The sequence below is a fragment of the Euleptes europaea genome, chromosome 1, assembly GCF_029931775.1.
Source record: "Euleptes europaea isolate rEulEur1 chromosome 1, rEulEur1.hap1, whole genome shotgun sequence".
In the NCBI taxonomy this organism is placed as follows: Eukaryota; Metazoa; Chordata; class Lepidosauria; order Squamata; family Sphaerodactylidae; genus Euleptes; species Euleptes europaea.
Genome location: NC_079312.1, coordinates 146150854 through 146166070, shown reverse-complemented (window position 1 = coordinate 146166070; position 15217 = coordinate 146150854). Strand labels below are relative to the sequence as shown.

At 45.8% G+C, this 15217-nt stretch overlaps 1 protein-coding gene across 3 annotated transcripts in view; it reads left to right on the top strand.

Annotated features, from left to right (window-relative positions):
- Positions 1-15217, top strand: part of SMARCC2 (SWI/SNF related, matrix associated, actin dependent regulator of chromatin subfamily c member 2) — a 55335-nt gene that overhangs the window by 2292 nt on the left and 37826 nt on the right. For all 3 annotated transcript variants that reach the window (XM_056866567.1, XM_056866559.1, XM_056866552.1), the window contains exons 2-8: positions 3468-3587; positions 5059-5144; positions 9924-10005; positions 10087-10179; positions 10952-11021; positions 12325-12394; positions 12939-13014. In XM_056866567.1, coding sequence (XP_056722545.1) covers positions 3468-3587; positions 5059-5144; positions 9924-10005; positions 10087-10179; positions 10952-11021; positions 12325-12394; positions 12939-13014 — 597 coding nt within the window. The remainder of the gene's footprint in view (positions 1-3467; positions 3588-5058; positions 5145-9923; positions 10006-10086; positions 10180-10951; positions 11022-12324; positions 12395-12938; positions 13015-15217) is intronic.

The window sequence follows — 15217 nt, the reverse complement described above, 5'->3', positions numbered from 1 at the left end:
ACCGCCCACCGCATGGGCAAGCAGGCAGGCATCCAACCGGTGGTGTACTTGGTGGCACAGGAGGGTGGCACAGGATGGTCTGTTGCACCAGCTGGGCGTAGCCGTCCAGCCGCACTCCAGAGTTGCTTCTCCTCCGCATGTCCGGGGCTGGATTCTACAGCCGGCTCCTGCTACCTCCACCTGCAGGGATGAAATGAGGACACACTGGCTAAGAACTGCCCCCCCTGGCATTCTAGCCCTGCCCCCTTTAACCCCTCCATTGTCACCAGTTCTGTCCCCAGCCCTCTTGTAGTACAGGGGGAACATGTTTCTCCATGGCCCGAATGAGAAAGAGTTAACACAGTTCCTTGGGCAGTCCTAGCAGCTGCATAGCTAAGGACTCTTCTGCAAGGGGGGGAAAAAGGTTCCTCGTCTCCGCAAAACAAACTCACATCTGCCTTGAATAGAGGCTGTTCCTGTCCGCGGGAGGGGGTGGATCACCAGTCTTAGAGCCTTCTGAGCTAGAGATCTGCCAGGACCCATGAAGGGCCAGACCAAATGATTTCCCGGTTCCCCACCCCTGATGTAATTACTGGGCTCCTTTATTTCAGACCAACTCTCTGCTTTGGCACATAGATTAGCTACTGTTGTACACAATGAAATGGGCCTAAGTGTTAGATATGCATGCCGAAGGCACAGTCCCTTTGCTTAGAACACTGGTTCCCAACCGGGGGTCCGTGGACCCCCAGGGGTCAGCGAGAACAAAATTAAGGTCCGCGAAACAAAGTTATCAACCCAGAATAAATTAATATTTTCAATTAAAAGTTCTCTATTATAAAAATATATATTCAAATATTATTCTAAGTTTAATGTTTAACTAACAGCTATGATTAAAGTTTATTTTCAAATTCTCTGAATTTTTATTTTGAACCTTGGGGTCCCGGCACCGAACAAAAAAGTCCTAGTGGTTCCTGGTCAAAAAAAGGTTGGGAACCAGTGGCTTAGAAGAAGAAGATTAATATGTGTTGTAGCAGCTGCAATTGTTATGAATGACAATGAATATGTCCAGTGACATATGATGATATGATATGTTCATGACGATGAATATGTCCAAGAGCAGGACTTTGCTACCAATAGGTCCCCATTCCTTAAAATTTGATATGATGTCTCTGACTTTTTCCTAGGGGAGAGTCAGAAATATTCAGGTACCCCCCTCCCCCGGTGTTCTAACTAGCATGCAGGAGATATAACCTAGAGCCGTGTTTCCCAACTTGGGGGTAAGTGGGTCACAGGCCAGTCTTCCCTAATGGCTGCTCCTGCCATTTGCATCCTTCTTTTTCTTTCCTCCTCACCAGCTTCTCACTTTCTCATTTCCCCCTCACTCTCTGTGACAATCATGGGGTGGGGGGAGCCATCCAGCAACTGGTAACTTTGTGGAAGAAGAAGAGTTGGTTTTATATGCTGACTTTCTCTACCACTTAGGGAAGAATCAAACCAGTGTACAATCACCTTCCCTTCCCCTCCCCACAGCAGAAACCCTGTGAAGTAGGTGGGGCTGAGAGAGTGTGAGTAGCCCAAGGTCACCCAGCTGGCTTCATGTATAGGAGTGGGAAAACCAACCCAGTTCACCAGATTAGCCTCCACCACTCATGTGGAGGAGTGGGGAAACAAACCCGGTTCTCCAGATCAGAGTCCATCACTCCTAACTACTGCTCTTAACCACTACACCACGCTGGCTTTCCTCTGGTAGTAGCAGAAAGAAGGGGGGAGGTTGTAGCGTAGGTGGGAACTGTTCAGCATGCCACGGAAATACCAGAGGAGGATGGAAAGAGGCATGTGCCTGCATGGGCTCTGTCTGGGTGCTGCTCCTTCAGCAGCTCCAACCTCTTGCCCAGCCCCCAGCAATGCTTCACTGCCCTCTATCTGTTGTGGGAGATTTACTGCACCAAACCCCTTGCGCCACCCTCTTCTTTGCATATCTCCTCAACACCCCCACCTCCAAGCGCACCTTCTCAAACTCTGGCCCAGCTGGTGGAGGAGAAGGAGATAAATTCCCACTTGCTGGGGGTTCATAGTGGGGGCAGCTGCACCCTTTGTGTGATCTTTGTTGCCTTCTCAAAAACATCTGGTTGTGCACTATAGAAAATGGACTGAAGGAATAGATGGGTGCCAAAGTCATAGTTTTCTTAGGGCACCAAAAAACCTTGGGCTAGCCCTGGATGGGTGACCATACGGAGTAAATTTGGACCTGTGGGTCACCATCCACACAAGGTTTGGGATTCACTGACCTAGAATGAATTAAATAGTCCAGCTGGAGCAGCATGAGTATAGTATCACTCCTTGGCTCGGATCCTATATTAACTTTCTGTTAACAGACGGCTCTGTCAGTGGAAGGAACTTCCTTGCCTCCCTTCCCCCTCACTGCAGTCCAAAATGTTCCCCCAAAAGTGGCTTGTGGGGAACAGGGGACCCTCAGAAACAGCATGAGGGGTAACTTGGGAGTCTGCAGTGGGAGGGGGAAACTTGATGAACTACCTCCCCCTTGTGTTAGCAGGAATTCACAGTGACAACCCTTGTTAGTTGCTGCAGCCTTCCTCAACCAACCAATTCCCTAGCAATTTCTTAGTAATTTTTAATTGTGTAATGATGTCCTAGAGGAATTCTGAGCATGAAGATTTCAAATAACCTTTTCTTTTGGGAATTCAGCTTTTGATATTCAGAAAGTAACACTGTAAATTAGGCCAGACAAGGGGCAGTTATGTCATATGACATATGGGACAGCAGTATAAAGCTTTTTTGAGCGCAGCCGTGCTGTAGAATGTTTTGAACAGAGGTTTGGGAACATTGTTGACATTCTTGTCTGATCAAAGCATCCATGCGCCACTTGATACAAAGTTGATACAAAGTTGATACAAAGCTAGATCCCAAGTAAGCTACCCTGCTCTGGGGCCTAAAGTATAATTCCCTGCATTTTAACAGTGATTACCTCACACTAATCATGGGAAATGATGATATACCTGTGTCGGAAGTATATTGCTCCTAAGTATGAGCAAAATGAACTGGAAATAAGAGAAATTGTTATGATTAGGGCAGCAGTTCAGCCTCCGGTTGCAGATGTCACCTCTTATTCCTAGTATTCTGGAATTTTGATGTACAAACTTTCAAAAGCTGAAATTGGTTAAGTGTAGATCTTTGCAGATTCTAAGCACTGCCATATTGTATGTGTTTGTTTTGTTTGTTTATATGTTTTTACTGTATTTTTAAATACACTGGGTGCCCACTGCTTCTCTCTCCCTTTTTTCCTTTAATTTTTAAAAAATTGTGATGGTGCCACTGGTGTGTGGTCAGATGTCACCAGTTTTGGTCAATTAACCCTCTCGTTGATGCATAATTTGTATGATGCATGCATAAGGTTAAACATGGGCTTGGTTTGGTTTTAACAGAGCCTGAGGGTAGGATGTGTAAAGCTTTGATCCTTATTCCCACAGTACATTCAAGCAGAACCACCCACCAATAAGTCATTGTCCAGCCTAGTGGTGCAGCTGCTTCAGTTCCAAGAGGAGGTGTTTGGGAAGCATGTCAGTAATGCACCTCTCACAAAGTTACCGGTGAGTGTTATATAATTCCTGATTTCAGCGTGGTAGAGGTTGAAAACTGTTTTCAATAGAGCAGATCCTTTCAGGAGCTGTTTTATCTTGTTAGACAAAACAGTAGTCCACATAGGTCAGCACTGACAATCCAGAGAGGCAGAGGTCTTTCCTTCTAATTCTATACTTTGTGTTGCCTGAGGGGTTTGAACTCTGGGAATCTTATTGTTATGGTTAAGCTCAAGACTTTTGGTCAAAGGAGCTAGTAAATAAATGGAATGGAACTCTGGGAATGGGCCACTTCCTACTGAGAGCTCTTATTTTTGAATCCTTCCCTATGTAAGAAGTTCCTGGCCTGTTATAAACTAGTGCATCAAGGAGAGAACTGTACCTTTCTCTTCTTGGAGGTGCTGATTTACTCCACGATGACAGGTGTGTGTGCGTGTGTCTTGGGAGGGTGAATTAGAAATGATACAGTCTGCCACCTCATTTTATGAATTGTGTAGAACAGCTCCTGAGATTCTGTAACTGGAAGTATTACATGTATGGGTCATATGTACAAAACTAGTTCTTTGTGGGACCACTGGGTGCCCACTTGCAAATAGGTTGGTTTAGTGCATCCACAACCACTACCACTATTTCAAATTATGCTTATAACTGCATTACCAATAATGCCAGTTAGCTATGTACCCAATCCTTTAAGGATTAGCAGTCAGTTAATTTTAAAATTATTTTTATTGGAAAACCAGAAAATTATAATACAATATTTAGCAGCCAACATGCACATCATATGTCACAAGTATATCAAGCATAAAACCAAAGTATATTCCACTAAAATATCAACACATTTGTGCAAAATTCAAAGCTACTGTAATACAAAGCTAGTTAAACTGTAGTGGCTGATCCAGTATCAGGTCATAACGTGCTTGCAACAGAGGACTAATCATTTTGTTCTGCTTGGTTCTTCAGGGTGAATTCAATTCCTGAATGTCATTCAGTTCCAAAAGTGCACCTGTATCCAGGTGGTTCTGCAGCACTTTACTTCATCTTGTTAATCAATATTAAGCTTTTCGGCCAGATTTTGATCCTTCACTGTAAGCCTTAGGCCTTTTTTCAGTATTACATATGAAGCTATCGTATACTAAATCAGACCACAAGTCCATCCAGGTTGATATTGTCTACTCAGACTGACAGCAGCTCTCCATGGTCTCAGGCTGAGGTCTTTCACATCACCCACTTCCTGGTCCTTTTAACTGGAGATGCTGGGGATTGAACCTGGGACCTTCTGCATGAAAAACAGAGGCTTTTCCATTGAGCCCTGCCTCCCCCATAACCCCTTTCTCTAGCTGAGTGAAGTGAACTGAATTACATGTTTTTCCAGCCTAATTCTTAGGGAGCTGATGATTTTTTCCAGTGAAAAGGTGCAAGTTGCTGAAGTATACGTAATTGATCCTATTCTGGCTATCCTGGTCTCTCTGTTCTTGTCTTGTAGGTCAAATGCTTCTTAGATTTCAAAGCTGGTGGTGCTCTCTGTCACATCCTTGCAGCAGCCTATAAATTCAAGAGTGACCAAGGATGGTAAGCCCTCTCATTTACCTTTTCACCCATTCATGAAAAAAGGATGGAGCACTGTCCATAGGGTTGCAGTTCTTGGTTTCATGTGGGAGTCTACAATCAGAAAATATTTAGTACTTGTCATGTAGAAGTCATTAGAATCTTGGGAACCCAGTAGGCTTATGATGGTCTCTGATGCCAGTTTATCGCCCTCGTTTTTTCATTTTCTGTGAGGACTGGATTATAGAATAATGGCATGTTATGTCTAGCCAAATTTGTGTGCATTCTTCTTTGTAATCTCTGTGCATCACACTGATGGACTTTGCACTTGTGCAGTTCCAATTGAGAAACTTTTAGAGCTGCTTTTAGACTGGAAAATCCATTTCCTTCAGCGGCACAGTCTTGACTGTTTATGGTTCAGGGGGAGGAGTTGTGTCTTCCCGCTCTATCCTCTTTCATTCACTGCCGCAGTGTTTGGGAATGCTTTCTTCAGAGACTCTTTCTCTGTGAGAGTGTTTTTCTTCAAAGAATATATGTTTGTATATACTGTTAGTTGTGTTTTCTTACTTTCTGTTACATTTTCCCACTCTTACAATTCCATCCTTTTGTGGCACCTGGGCACCTATGGTCCAGAGGAAGACTTCTAAGAAGTCATCAGTGTAGAGGCAACTTGTCATTGACCACAACTGGTGTCTCCTGTAAAGACCTCCATTTGCTACCTGAAGTTTACTGAACAGACAAGATGAGTTGTTCTTTTAGCCTTGAACCAGTGTCTGAGATACTGCTCTTTCAACCTGTGATGCATTAACTGAAGAATCAACATCAGCTACACAGAAACCCATCTACTCAGTGCTGTCAGTCCAATTGCTGACACTAGAGCTGTCAATACCAAGTTTCTTGGTACTGAGTCAACAGCAGGCCAAGCCATTGAGGCAGAAACATTGGGCCTGCTAGTCACTGGAACTGAGGCAGAAGGAATGCAAGGAGAAGCATTACCCGAATGTCGCCAGATGAGCATATACCTCAGATGGTCAAAGAGCAACCTCTGATCCAGCTGCCTCTCTTGAACCCAACACCTCTTTTGAATCCAATACCCCTTTGCCTCTTCCTCTTCCGAAGGAAGAAGACAATGCCTCAGACTCTGATGTATTAGACAAAGCTTTGGACTCTCCTCTTGGCCCATCAGTGACTGATGCCAACTCCAGCTCCTCACAGTCTCTCCCTCCTCCACTGTATGTGTACATGTCTGTGTCTCCTGGGCACCCATGGCCTCCATGAAGTCCAATCAGTATCCTATATAGACTTTGCAGTTTATAGGGGTAACTATTGACTCCTTTTTGGCAAGAACTGTCCTGGCTTTGTACAGGACCCAAGCCTTAAGTTCAGTATCCAGCTTTCTCTGTCACCTACAATCTGCCTGGTAGATTCAGAGATTGCTAAGCCTCATGACAACTTCCGTTGTTGTAGTTCAGTTTGTCAGACTGACCATAAGGCTTCTCCAGTGTTGGTTCAACTGCAACTTCCAACCATATCCCATCAGCGCACAACTGGTGGATTTCCCTTGTCACTTACGTTACAGATCCCCTTTGTGCCACCACCCTGTCAAGTGACCCTCATAATGAGTTGGGATGAGGCACACACTGTGGCAGACATACTGTCAGCAGCCATCTCAAGAGAGACAGCTGCATATTGGCCATCTGGAGCTCTTTGCTTTCTGCAAGTCACTTTATGCCTTTTTTCCCCAGAGTGCAAGAAAAAGTAAGGCAGGTGGCCAAAATCAATATGGCCACAAAATACTAAGTAAACAGAGTAACAGAGGCAGTACATCCTTTTCTTGCCTAGCCTGCAGTCTGCAGGAGAGATGCATCAAGTTCAACATTACACTCTATATCACTTCACATTTTTGGTAATGACATAATCTCCCTATGTCTTCCATCCTTGAGTACCCACTCCATCTCAGTTCTCTAGGTTTGGCAGACTTTTCTAGCAGTCATCTTAGCCTCACACCTGCGTGTACAGAGCCACTTCCTATTCATTCAGCCCCTGATGAAACAATTCTTCAAAGACATCAGTCTGTTTTACCCACCAGTCATATTACTTATGCCATCATGGGACTTCTGGCTGGTCCTCAACCAGCTACTGAAGGAAGCCCTTCAAGCCCATAGCCACTGTAACCTGAAACTCCCATTCACTTTTCTGTAATCTGTTCAGTAAGGAGGTCCAGTAAATTTACACTCTGGCCCTCTTTATTTGAAACTGTATAGAGGCAAGGTAGTCTTGTGCCCAGACATTTCCTTCTTGCCAAAAGTTGTCTTTGGGCTCCAGCAGAATCAGAATCTGGTCTCCTGATCTAAGCTTAAACAACGGTCCTGCAGACATTAATTTCAATCCTCAAATGATTGTAGATCTAAATAGGGGCAGCTCAGATGCTGCAGATGATTTCTACGAAAGTCTCAGTAATCAATCAGAGATCTTACATGAAGAAATACAGCATGTGGAAGAGACGGAGGATGAACTATTAAGGAAGTTGCTGCAGGATTTGTCAGATCGTATCGCTCAATTTCCCAATATGTTCAAAGCAAATGATGACCCAGAGACTTCTGGAACAAGCAACATTTCTGACTAACAGTGAAGAGAGATACCAACTTCAAACCAAAAGGAGGATAAATAAAAAGTGGATTTTACAGTTGTGTTCATTGAGAGTTCAGATTGGCCTCCCAATTGAGTCCGAAATTGACAAAAGTAGAAACACCAGCTTGTGTTCAGTTGTACCCTGCTTCTCAGAGATAGCATTTTCATCAGTATGGGTGGTGATCACTGTTTTTTCCTTCCCACTACTTGGAGAGCCCCACTTTGCCCCCTATGCTGTTTTGGAAAGTCTGCTGACATCCTCCTTAACCAGGAATGAAACTTCAGAGAGCTCAGTGGGCTACAGCAAAAGGGGAATCGGGAAAGTTTCAGTGGGTGAAGTCTGCAGATGTTTGAATATTTGAATTATGACCCCTTAAGTCCTCATAGTGATGTTAGTTAAAATTGTGCAGGGGTTATGCAATGCACTGTTGGACATTTGCCTGTTAAGCACAGAGTAAGAGTTGTGGAATGCCCTTTGTGGGACACCTTTGATGTGACTCTGAGTGGAAGGTGCGAGGGGGTTGGTCTATCTGTGGGGTCCCATCTGGTGCCGTGAATCTTCCATCTTTAATGGCTGCTTATGAAGATGCTTAGCTACACTCAGAATTGGGGAACTTCATTTTAGTTCTGGGCTATGGGAGCTGCAGAATGTTTGGGAGGTGGAGGTGATTTCCGCCTTAGAATTGCCTTGGCTTTTGTGTGTTACATTTTTGATTTTGTGTTCAAAACATATAATTACTTTAAAATGTTCTATTATGGTCCTTGCAGCGCTTAATGGTAGATATTATTATCATTATCATCATCATTATCATCATCATCATCATTATTCTGTCTATTTTGTCTCTCCTAGGGACTGGTCATGTGGCCTGGGTGGGGTTTTTTCTATTTTCTGTTCATAAAATTTCTATGTATTATAATAAAAAATATTTTTTTAAAAAACAATCAGGATCTGGTCCCTCTGACGTACTTTCTTAATCCAATGTCCCATATTCTATATATGTCCATTCTGTCTGGACAGAACTGCCATTTCAGGAAACAGCTGAGCCTTTTCCTGACTATGCTACTTGGGTCTAAAGAAAGGACAAAGAAGATTTTCCCAGTAGTTGCGCCATTGGATCACATCTGGGGAGTAGTTGTGAATTTCCGGCATTGTGCAGGGAGTTGGACTATATGACACTAGTGGTCCCTTCCAACTCTATGATATACCATTAAGATCTGCTATTAGCTGGCCCATGAGTTCTTCAACAGAGGGATCCTTCTCCCTAAGCTCTGCAGAGCAGTCTCATGGATCCAGCCTTCCATATTTGTGAGATACTACAGCCTAAACATCAGAGCATAAGCAGATGTATCCTTCCATAGGGCATTACTCCATAGTGTCTTCTCTTAACTACCTCCAGGTGGGTCAGCTTGTATAGTCTTTATCCATCAGTGTGATGCATTGAGACCATAAAGAGGAAACACAAGTTGCTTACCTGTAACTGGGGTTCCTGAAGTGATCATCTGCACATTCATTCATCATGCTGTCCTTTCTGGCCACAGGTCGTTTTAACTTGCTGCAGCATTACTTTTTGGAAGAACTGAGCAAGAAGCAATAACTCCTCTCCCATGGGAATGTGCTGTTGAGACTGTGCCTCTGAAAGGCGAAATAATTTTTGCTCCTAGAAGCTGGCTTTAGACATTTTCAGATTGGGTCTATGTGCAGGTGCAGTGCCCACCAATGTCTGTGCACAAATGACCACTAGAAAAGCACCACTTACAGATAAGCAACCTGTTTCTATTGTTATTAGAAAACCAGCTTATACTTAACAATTCACTTTAGCGACTAACAAAATATGAACTTCTGCACAATTGCCAAATAGTAGTGATTAGACAAAGTCATTGTAACAGGTAATGTTAAGTGGGAGGGGACTGGTCATTGTTGCTGTAGGTAGTAACCAAAAAACCGCCCAGAGGCAAGGGCATGAATAGGGAAGGGTAGTCTTAATGTTACCTATCCCCTAAGATGCATCAGGGTCTAGGGTGCAAGGTACTGCTTTCCAGCCTTACCCAAACTCAGACATTAGGCTCTGTGGAATGTCTTCTCTCTTCTTTTGAAATATACTTTTGTAGAATAATTGATCTAGGAGATGTGAACTGTGACTTTCATGAAGGTCACTCTTTTCTTCCAATAAGGCGGCGTTTCGATTTCCAGAATCCATCGCGGATGGATCGCAATGTGGAGATGTTTATGACCATTGAAAAATCATTAGTGCAGGTACTGTAACTTCCATCACTATACAGAAATTATTATTTCTGGCCATCAGGTGTTCATTTGTCCTGTTCGTTAATCTTCCAGAACAATTGCCTCTCCCGGCCTAACATCTATTTGCATCCAGACATCGACCCTAAATTGCAGGCCAAACTGAAAGACATCATCAAACGGCACCAGGTGAGTGAGACTGCAGAACAGCAGTAACTTGGTGTCAAAAGTCTTCATAACTGAAACTGATGCTTGTTTACTTTGAGATTAATAATAATATAGCTGCACATCTGCTTGCTATTCAAGATGCACTATCTTTCTTTGAAACGTCTCTTCCTAAGACACGTGAGGGTACCCCAGGCTTTTTCTGTTTGTTCTTGTTTAACTTGTCCCCTCGTGTGGGGGCTTCCCCGTGTTCTTCAGTTGCTTGTTAAAATACCATTAAACTGTTGCAAGGCATAAGCCTGGCTCATAGACCAGCACATAATTGCACTGTCTAGAAATCCTCTTCATCTATTGAATCTGTGTAAAGATCTGGTGCATTAACACATGAATAGGCTTGGGTTTGATTGGGGAGAATGAGTAAGGGGTTAAATTAAAAGTTTCACAGATAAATGTGTTTTGAAAGATGTGAGAAAAGTAGAATTCCAAGAGGAATAAGGCTAAGGGGCAACAAAGGAGAATGGGCTGTTCAACTCCACCACAGAGTAGGAATGCCTTGACCTTATAGAAAGAGGTGCCCTAGTCAAACACAAGTTAGTTAGATCCAGTAGTGAGTGGTGTTCCAGTGGCTATTAATGTGCAAGCACCAAACCTCTTGATGGCTGGGGAAGAGGCTTTTAAACTGGATAAATGGGTTTTTCTGCACAGCTGTTATCCTGTACCCTAGCTTACCTTAAGGCATCCTTTTCTGGAAAGCAGATGTAGAGGTCTGATTTGTATGTGCCGTTTCTCTTTCCAGGGAACCGTAACAGAAGAAAAGAATAATGCTTCCCATATTGTCTTTCCTGTTCCTGGAAGCCTCGAGGAAGGTGAGATTTCAGTCCATGTTTAAGTGGAGCAGTTGTGGAATGATGGCTGTAATCTAAATCCTGTTGGCTGGTCTGAAAGGTCACTGGATAATATCATGCGAGATTATGGCTAGAATGCAGTGCTGCTCATCATTTGGTCTTGCAGACATTTGTTCCAGTAACTTTATAGGGCAATGATCCATACACGATTGGAGTGAAAGGGATTGCATTTAAAACATGGATAAACTCTCTTTTATAAGCCTCTTAAAGATACAGTGTAAAGTATCATTCATAATATCTATAGCCCTTTTTCATGTCTAGTTCTTTGCAATGTTTACGTTGCACATCCTTACAACAACCCTAGGAGGTGAATAAGTTTTACTTCCAGATCGACATGAGGAGTATTGGGGAGTAAATCTGTTGAAATGAAGTGCTTCAGATGTGAAGTTAAAGGCTAGTAGTAGAAGAGAAAAGTAGTAGATGAGAAAAATAATCCTGAGCAGATTACACTTAATTCCTGAAGAGTCAGGTACCCGTCATATTGCTGGGGAACTGTCATATGGAGGAAAGGATTAGTGCTTTGAACAGCAAAAATCTCTGACATCTTGACCACAATGTACCAATCTCAGACACAAGAGTTTGTCCCCATTGCAATTCTCATCTAATGTTCTCTAGTTAGTTGTCTTCATTCTTTCAAGGCGTTCCATCTTTTTTTCCCCTTTCATTTTTCATCTGCGTTGTTTTCTTGGACTTCAATTTTTTTTCACAGCTCAGCAATTGACGATTTGCTTCCCTTGCCGTCTCTTCTTTTTCTGTTTTATTTAGATTGTACACATACAGGTATGATCTGTATATAAGTTTATTCTTTTACGTTACCCCATAGATTTTAGATGCTTTGGGAATAATAATACCATGCAAATAGGAAACCGCATCTCAGTAATATATTGTCCTTGATTTGTAGTTCTCTGGATGGTTTGTTGAAGTCAGCAGGGGAGGAGGGCGATCCTTTTGTGACTGTAGTCTGACCTGATTGTGTTATAGTAAAATCTGCAAGGGAAAACCCAGAAGTGGAATAGCCAGGGATGTACTTCCCTATTCCCCCTACTGCATGTCATTCATGGGCATTGACTGAGCGAAGATGCCTTCTCAATCCATCCAACTTGCAATCTTCCTGTGTGCTTACTCTACGCTCTGCACCATGATGTAATTGAGCTAGAAAAAAATGTCCTCTCTTTCCTCACAGAGACATCTTGCAATAGTGTAGCAGTGATTGGCGTTTGTGATGTTACTGTTATAATCTCTCCAATTCTTGTCTGTTTTATAGAAGAATGGGTTCGGCCCATCATGAAGAGAGACAAACAGGTTCTTCTGCACTGGGGTTACTACCCTGACAGGTGAGTGTGACCCAATGCTAATGGCTTGGATTTGCTGGAGGATTTTTACAGACTGGACTAGCGGGTGTTGCTTGTTTCTCCCCTCCTGCTATTTGTGGGGGTCACATTCTCCCCAGGTGGGCACTTTGGGCTACAGCAGGAGGGGGAGGTGAGAAAGTTGTGCTTTGCTGATTGAAATCCCTTTGTCAAAAGTTTTTGGGTGAATCTAAGCTTCTCTCTATCCTCCATATTTCTCTCAATATAGGTAAAATCCCAATGCATTAAACTAGAAGAAAGTTTCCTTGTATGCATCTGCTTGAATTTTGTACTTTCCTCTTTCAAATTTATGCCCTTTGTTATTGCTTTGTCTCAGCTACACCTTGTATACTCAAGGCAAGTTCTAATTGAGTCTTGCTCTGGATCTAATTGAGTCTTGCTCTGATAGGATTGTATAGGTCAGCTTGCGGATGTCTTGCTCCATTCCATGCCCATTTCTTGACATGGTTTAGAGTGAGTGGGGGAAGTTGGGAATTGGCTTTTTACCACTGCCTGCTTTTCTGCACAGCTATGACACTTGGATCGCAGCAAGTGAAATTGAAGCCCCTGTGGAAGATGCTCCAACAGCTGAGAAGCCCCGGAAGGTACGCTCTTTTGATGTATGAATCTTTGTTTTTGTTTGACTGTAAACAAAGCTTGTAATGGATCGCTCTGTGATATTCAAAAGGGTTTTGTGAAGCTCCTAAATGAAAAAGGCTGTGGGCCTAACTGTATTTTACTCTCTGTGTGTGCATGTGTTTGCCTTGAGTCCTGTAGAACAGATGTGCCTTGGCAGTTCTGTATTAAACAGAGTTTCCAGGTTCTTGAGGGCTGAATTCAGATCAAGGACACAGCATACAAGAATTGGAGACTAACAGTGCATTCCTGAGGCCGCAGGCATTGCGCCATGGCGCAGTGAGGCGCAGCAATGGTGCAGCTGGGGCTTTGCGGCAGTGTGCATGGCCAAGGAAAATGTCAAAACAAAAAGAGAAGGGAGAGGGCGAGGGGCAGGGCAGCCCGAGGCCAGGCAGGGCCATCAGAGCGAACAGAGCTACTTCCTGGGGAGGGGCGTTGTTTCGGGGGGCGGGGCATGGATTGGGGCTGGGAAGGACAGGCTGTGATGTGGGATGGGCCCCTCAGTGGGAAGAGTGCAGGGGAAAGGGCGGGGGCCACAAGGGAGGGAGGGAGGGAGAGCATGGTGGGAGAGGAAGGACAGATCTCCCAAAGGGCCCGGGAGAGTGTCAAGAATAAGGGTCCGTGGGCTCGGAGAAGTGTTGCAAAGTATCGAAAGGGACATCTCCACGGGTCCCCGCCACCCCCCAAGTGGCACCCAGCCATCAGTCTCTCCCTGGACATAATCTCCAGGGTGGGGCGGGGGCCGGCAGCAACACCCCTCCGGCTGCAAGAAGGAAGGGGTCTATTGGTGTCCAGGGGACGGCCCCATTCACGGCTGCGGGTTGTTGGGGCCCCGAAGGGTTGAGGAGATGGGGGGGCATGGCTTGGGGTAGGTTTTGCAAGGCCCTCAGTAATCCCGCCTGCCCCTCCACAATGGTGTGGGTCAGCTCCAGCATCGTTGACAGGTGGCCCCTGGAGGCATTCACATCGCTAGCCAAGGTCTCCATCCACCGATCAGCCCAGTCCCTCGTCTCTCGCCACTCATGTCTGGCCTCCAGACGATCCCTCTCAATGGCCACCCACATGGAGGAGAAGAGGGGGATGGGTTGGTCTGGGCGGGGGCCGCAGGCACGAAGGCTGGGGGCCGGTCCCTCCGCCACCTCCTCGGCCCTGGGACTGGCGGCCGTCCTGGGGGGGGGGTCGTTCAATGGCTCATGGAGGGCCAGGGGGGTGGCATCTGCTGAACTGCTCCTCTCCTGATGAGGTTCCTGAGGTCTCGGGTGGCTCCCACCTGTCATCAGGCAGACCGCAACACCTCGGAATCTCCATGGAGTCCTGAATTGCTCTGCTGGAGTAACCTTGGTTCTCCTGGGGGGGTTGCTGGCACCCACGCAGGATGGCAGCGGCGGCAGAGGTCTTGGGCAAGGGAGATGGACCTGCAGAGAGAGGCGCCCCTTCACTTCCAGGCCGCTCCACCACACGTCTCCTGTCCTCCCCTTCCGGCTCCCGGCCCACACCTGCGCTCTCTGTGCCAGCCCGGCTTGTGTTGCGTGGAAGGCTGATGTCCGGGGTCACCTCCATTGGCTCCTCCTGGGTGCTGGCCTGGATCTCGAGGAGGCCGCACTCAGGGGTCCCACTCATCTCTGTGGGGTTGTTGCACGAGCATCCAGGGCTGGGATACTGCTCACTAGGCACCCTGTCCTGAGTGCTCAGGTCCGGGGCGGCCCAGCAGCCCTGCGAGTCGGTGCTGGCCAGACTTCCAGGTGATTTTGGTGTCCCTAGGGCTTCCTGCTTGAAGTCGCGAGCTGCAAGGCAGAGGGCAGGTATTCAGAGGGGGGGGGGGGCTCCTGAGCTTCCCCTACCCCAGACACTCACCATGCAGACACTCACCTGAGCATACACAGGTGAGGGTGGGACTCTATGATGAACACAGCTCCAGCAGAGGTGGCCGTGATGGTGAGAGCCTACACCTGTGGCGTGCCTGGGCAAGACGGCACAGCCTGCATGGAGAGAGGCCAGGTGCCTGGCTGTTCTGCACAAGGCCATGGGAGTCGTCCGCGGCCGCAGGGCTTCTGGTGGTGCTTGTGAGACTGAGGGGTGGGCTCATGGTGATTAGACTGTACGGGGTGGAGGTGGGATGACGGACTTCAGCGGAGAAGAGAGAGGTGCCTTCCAGCGGACAGGCAGGGGCAA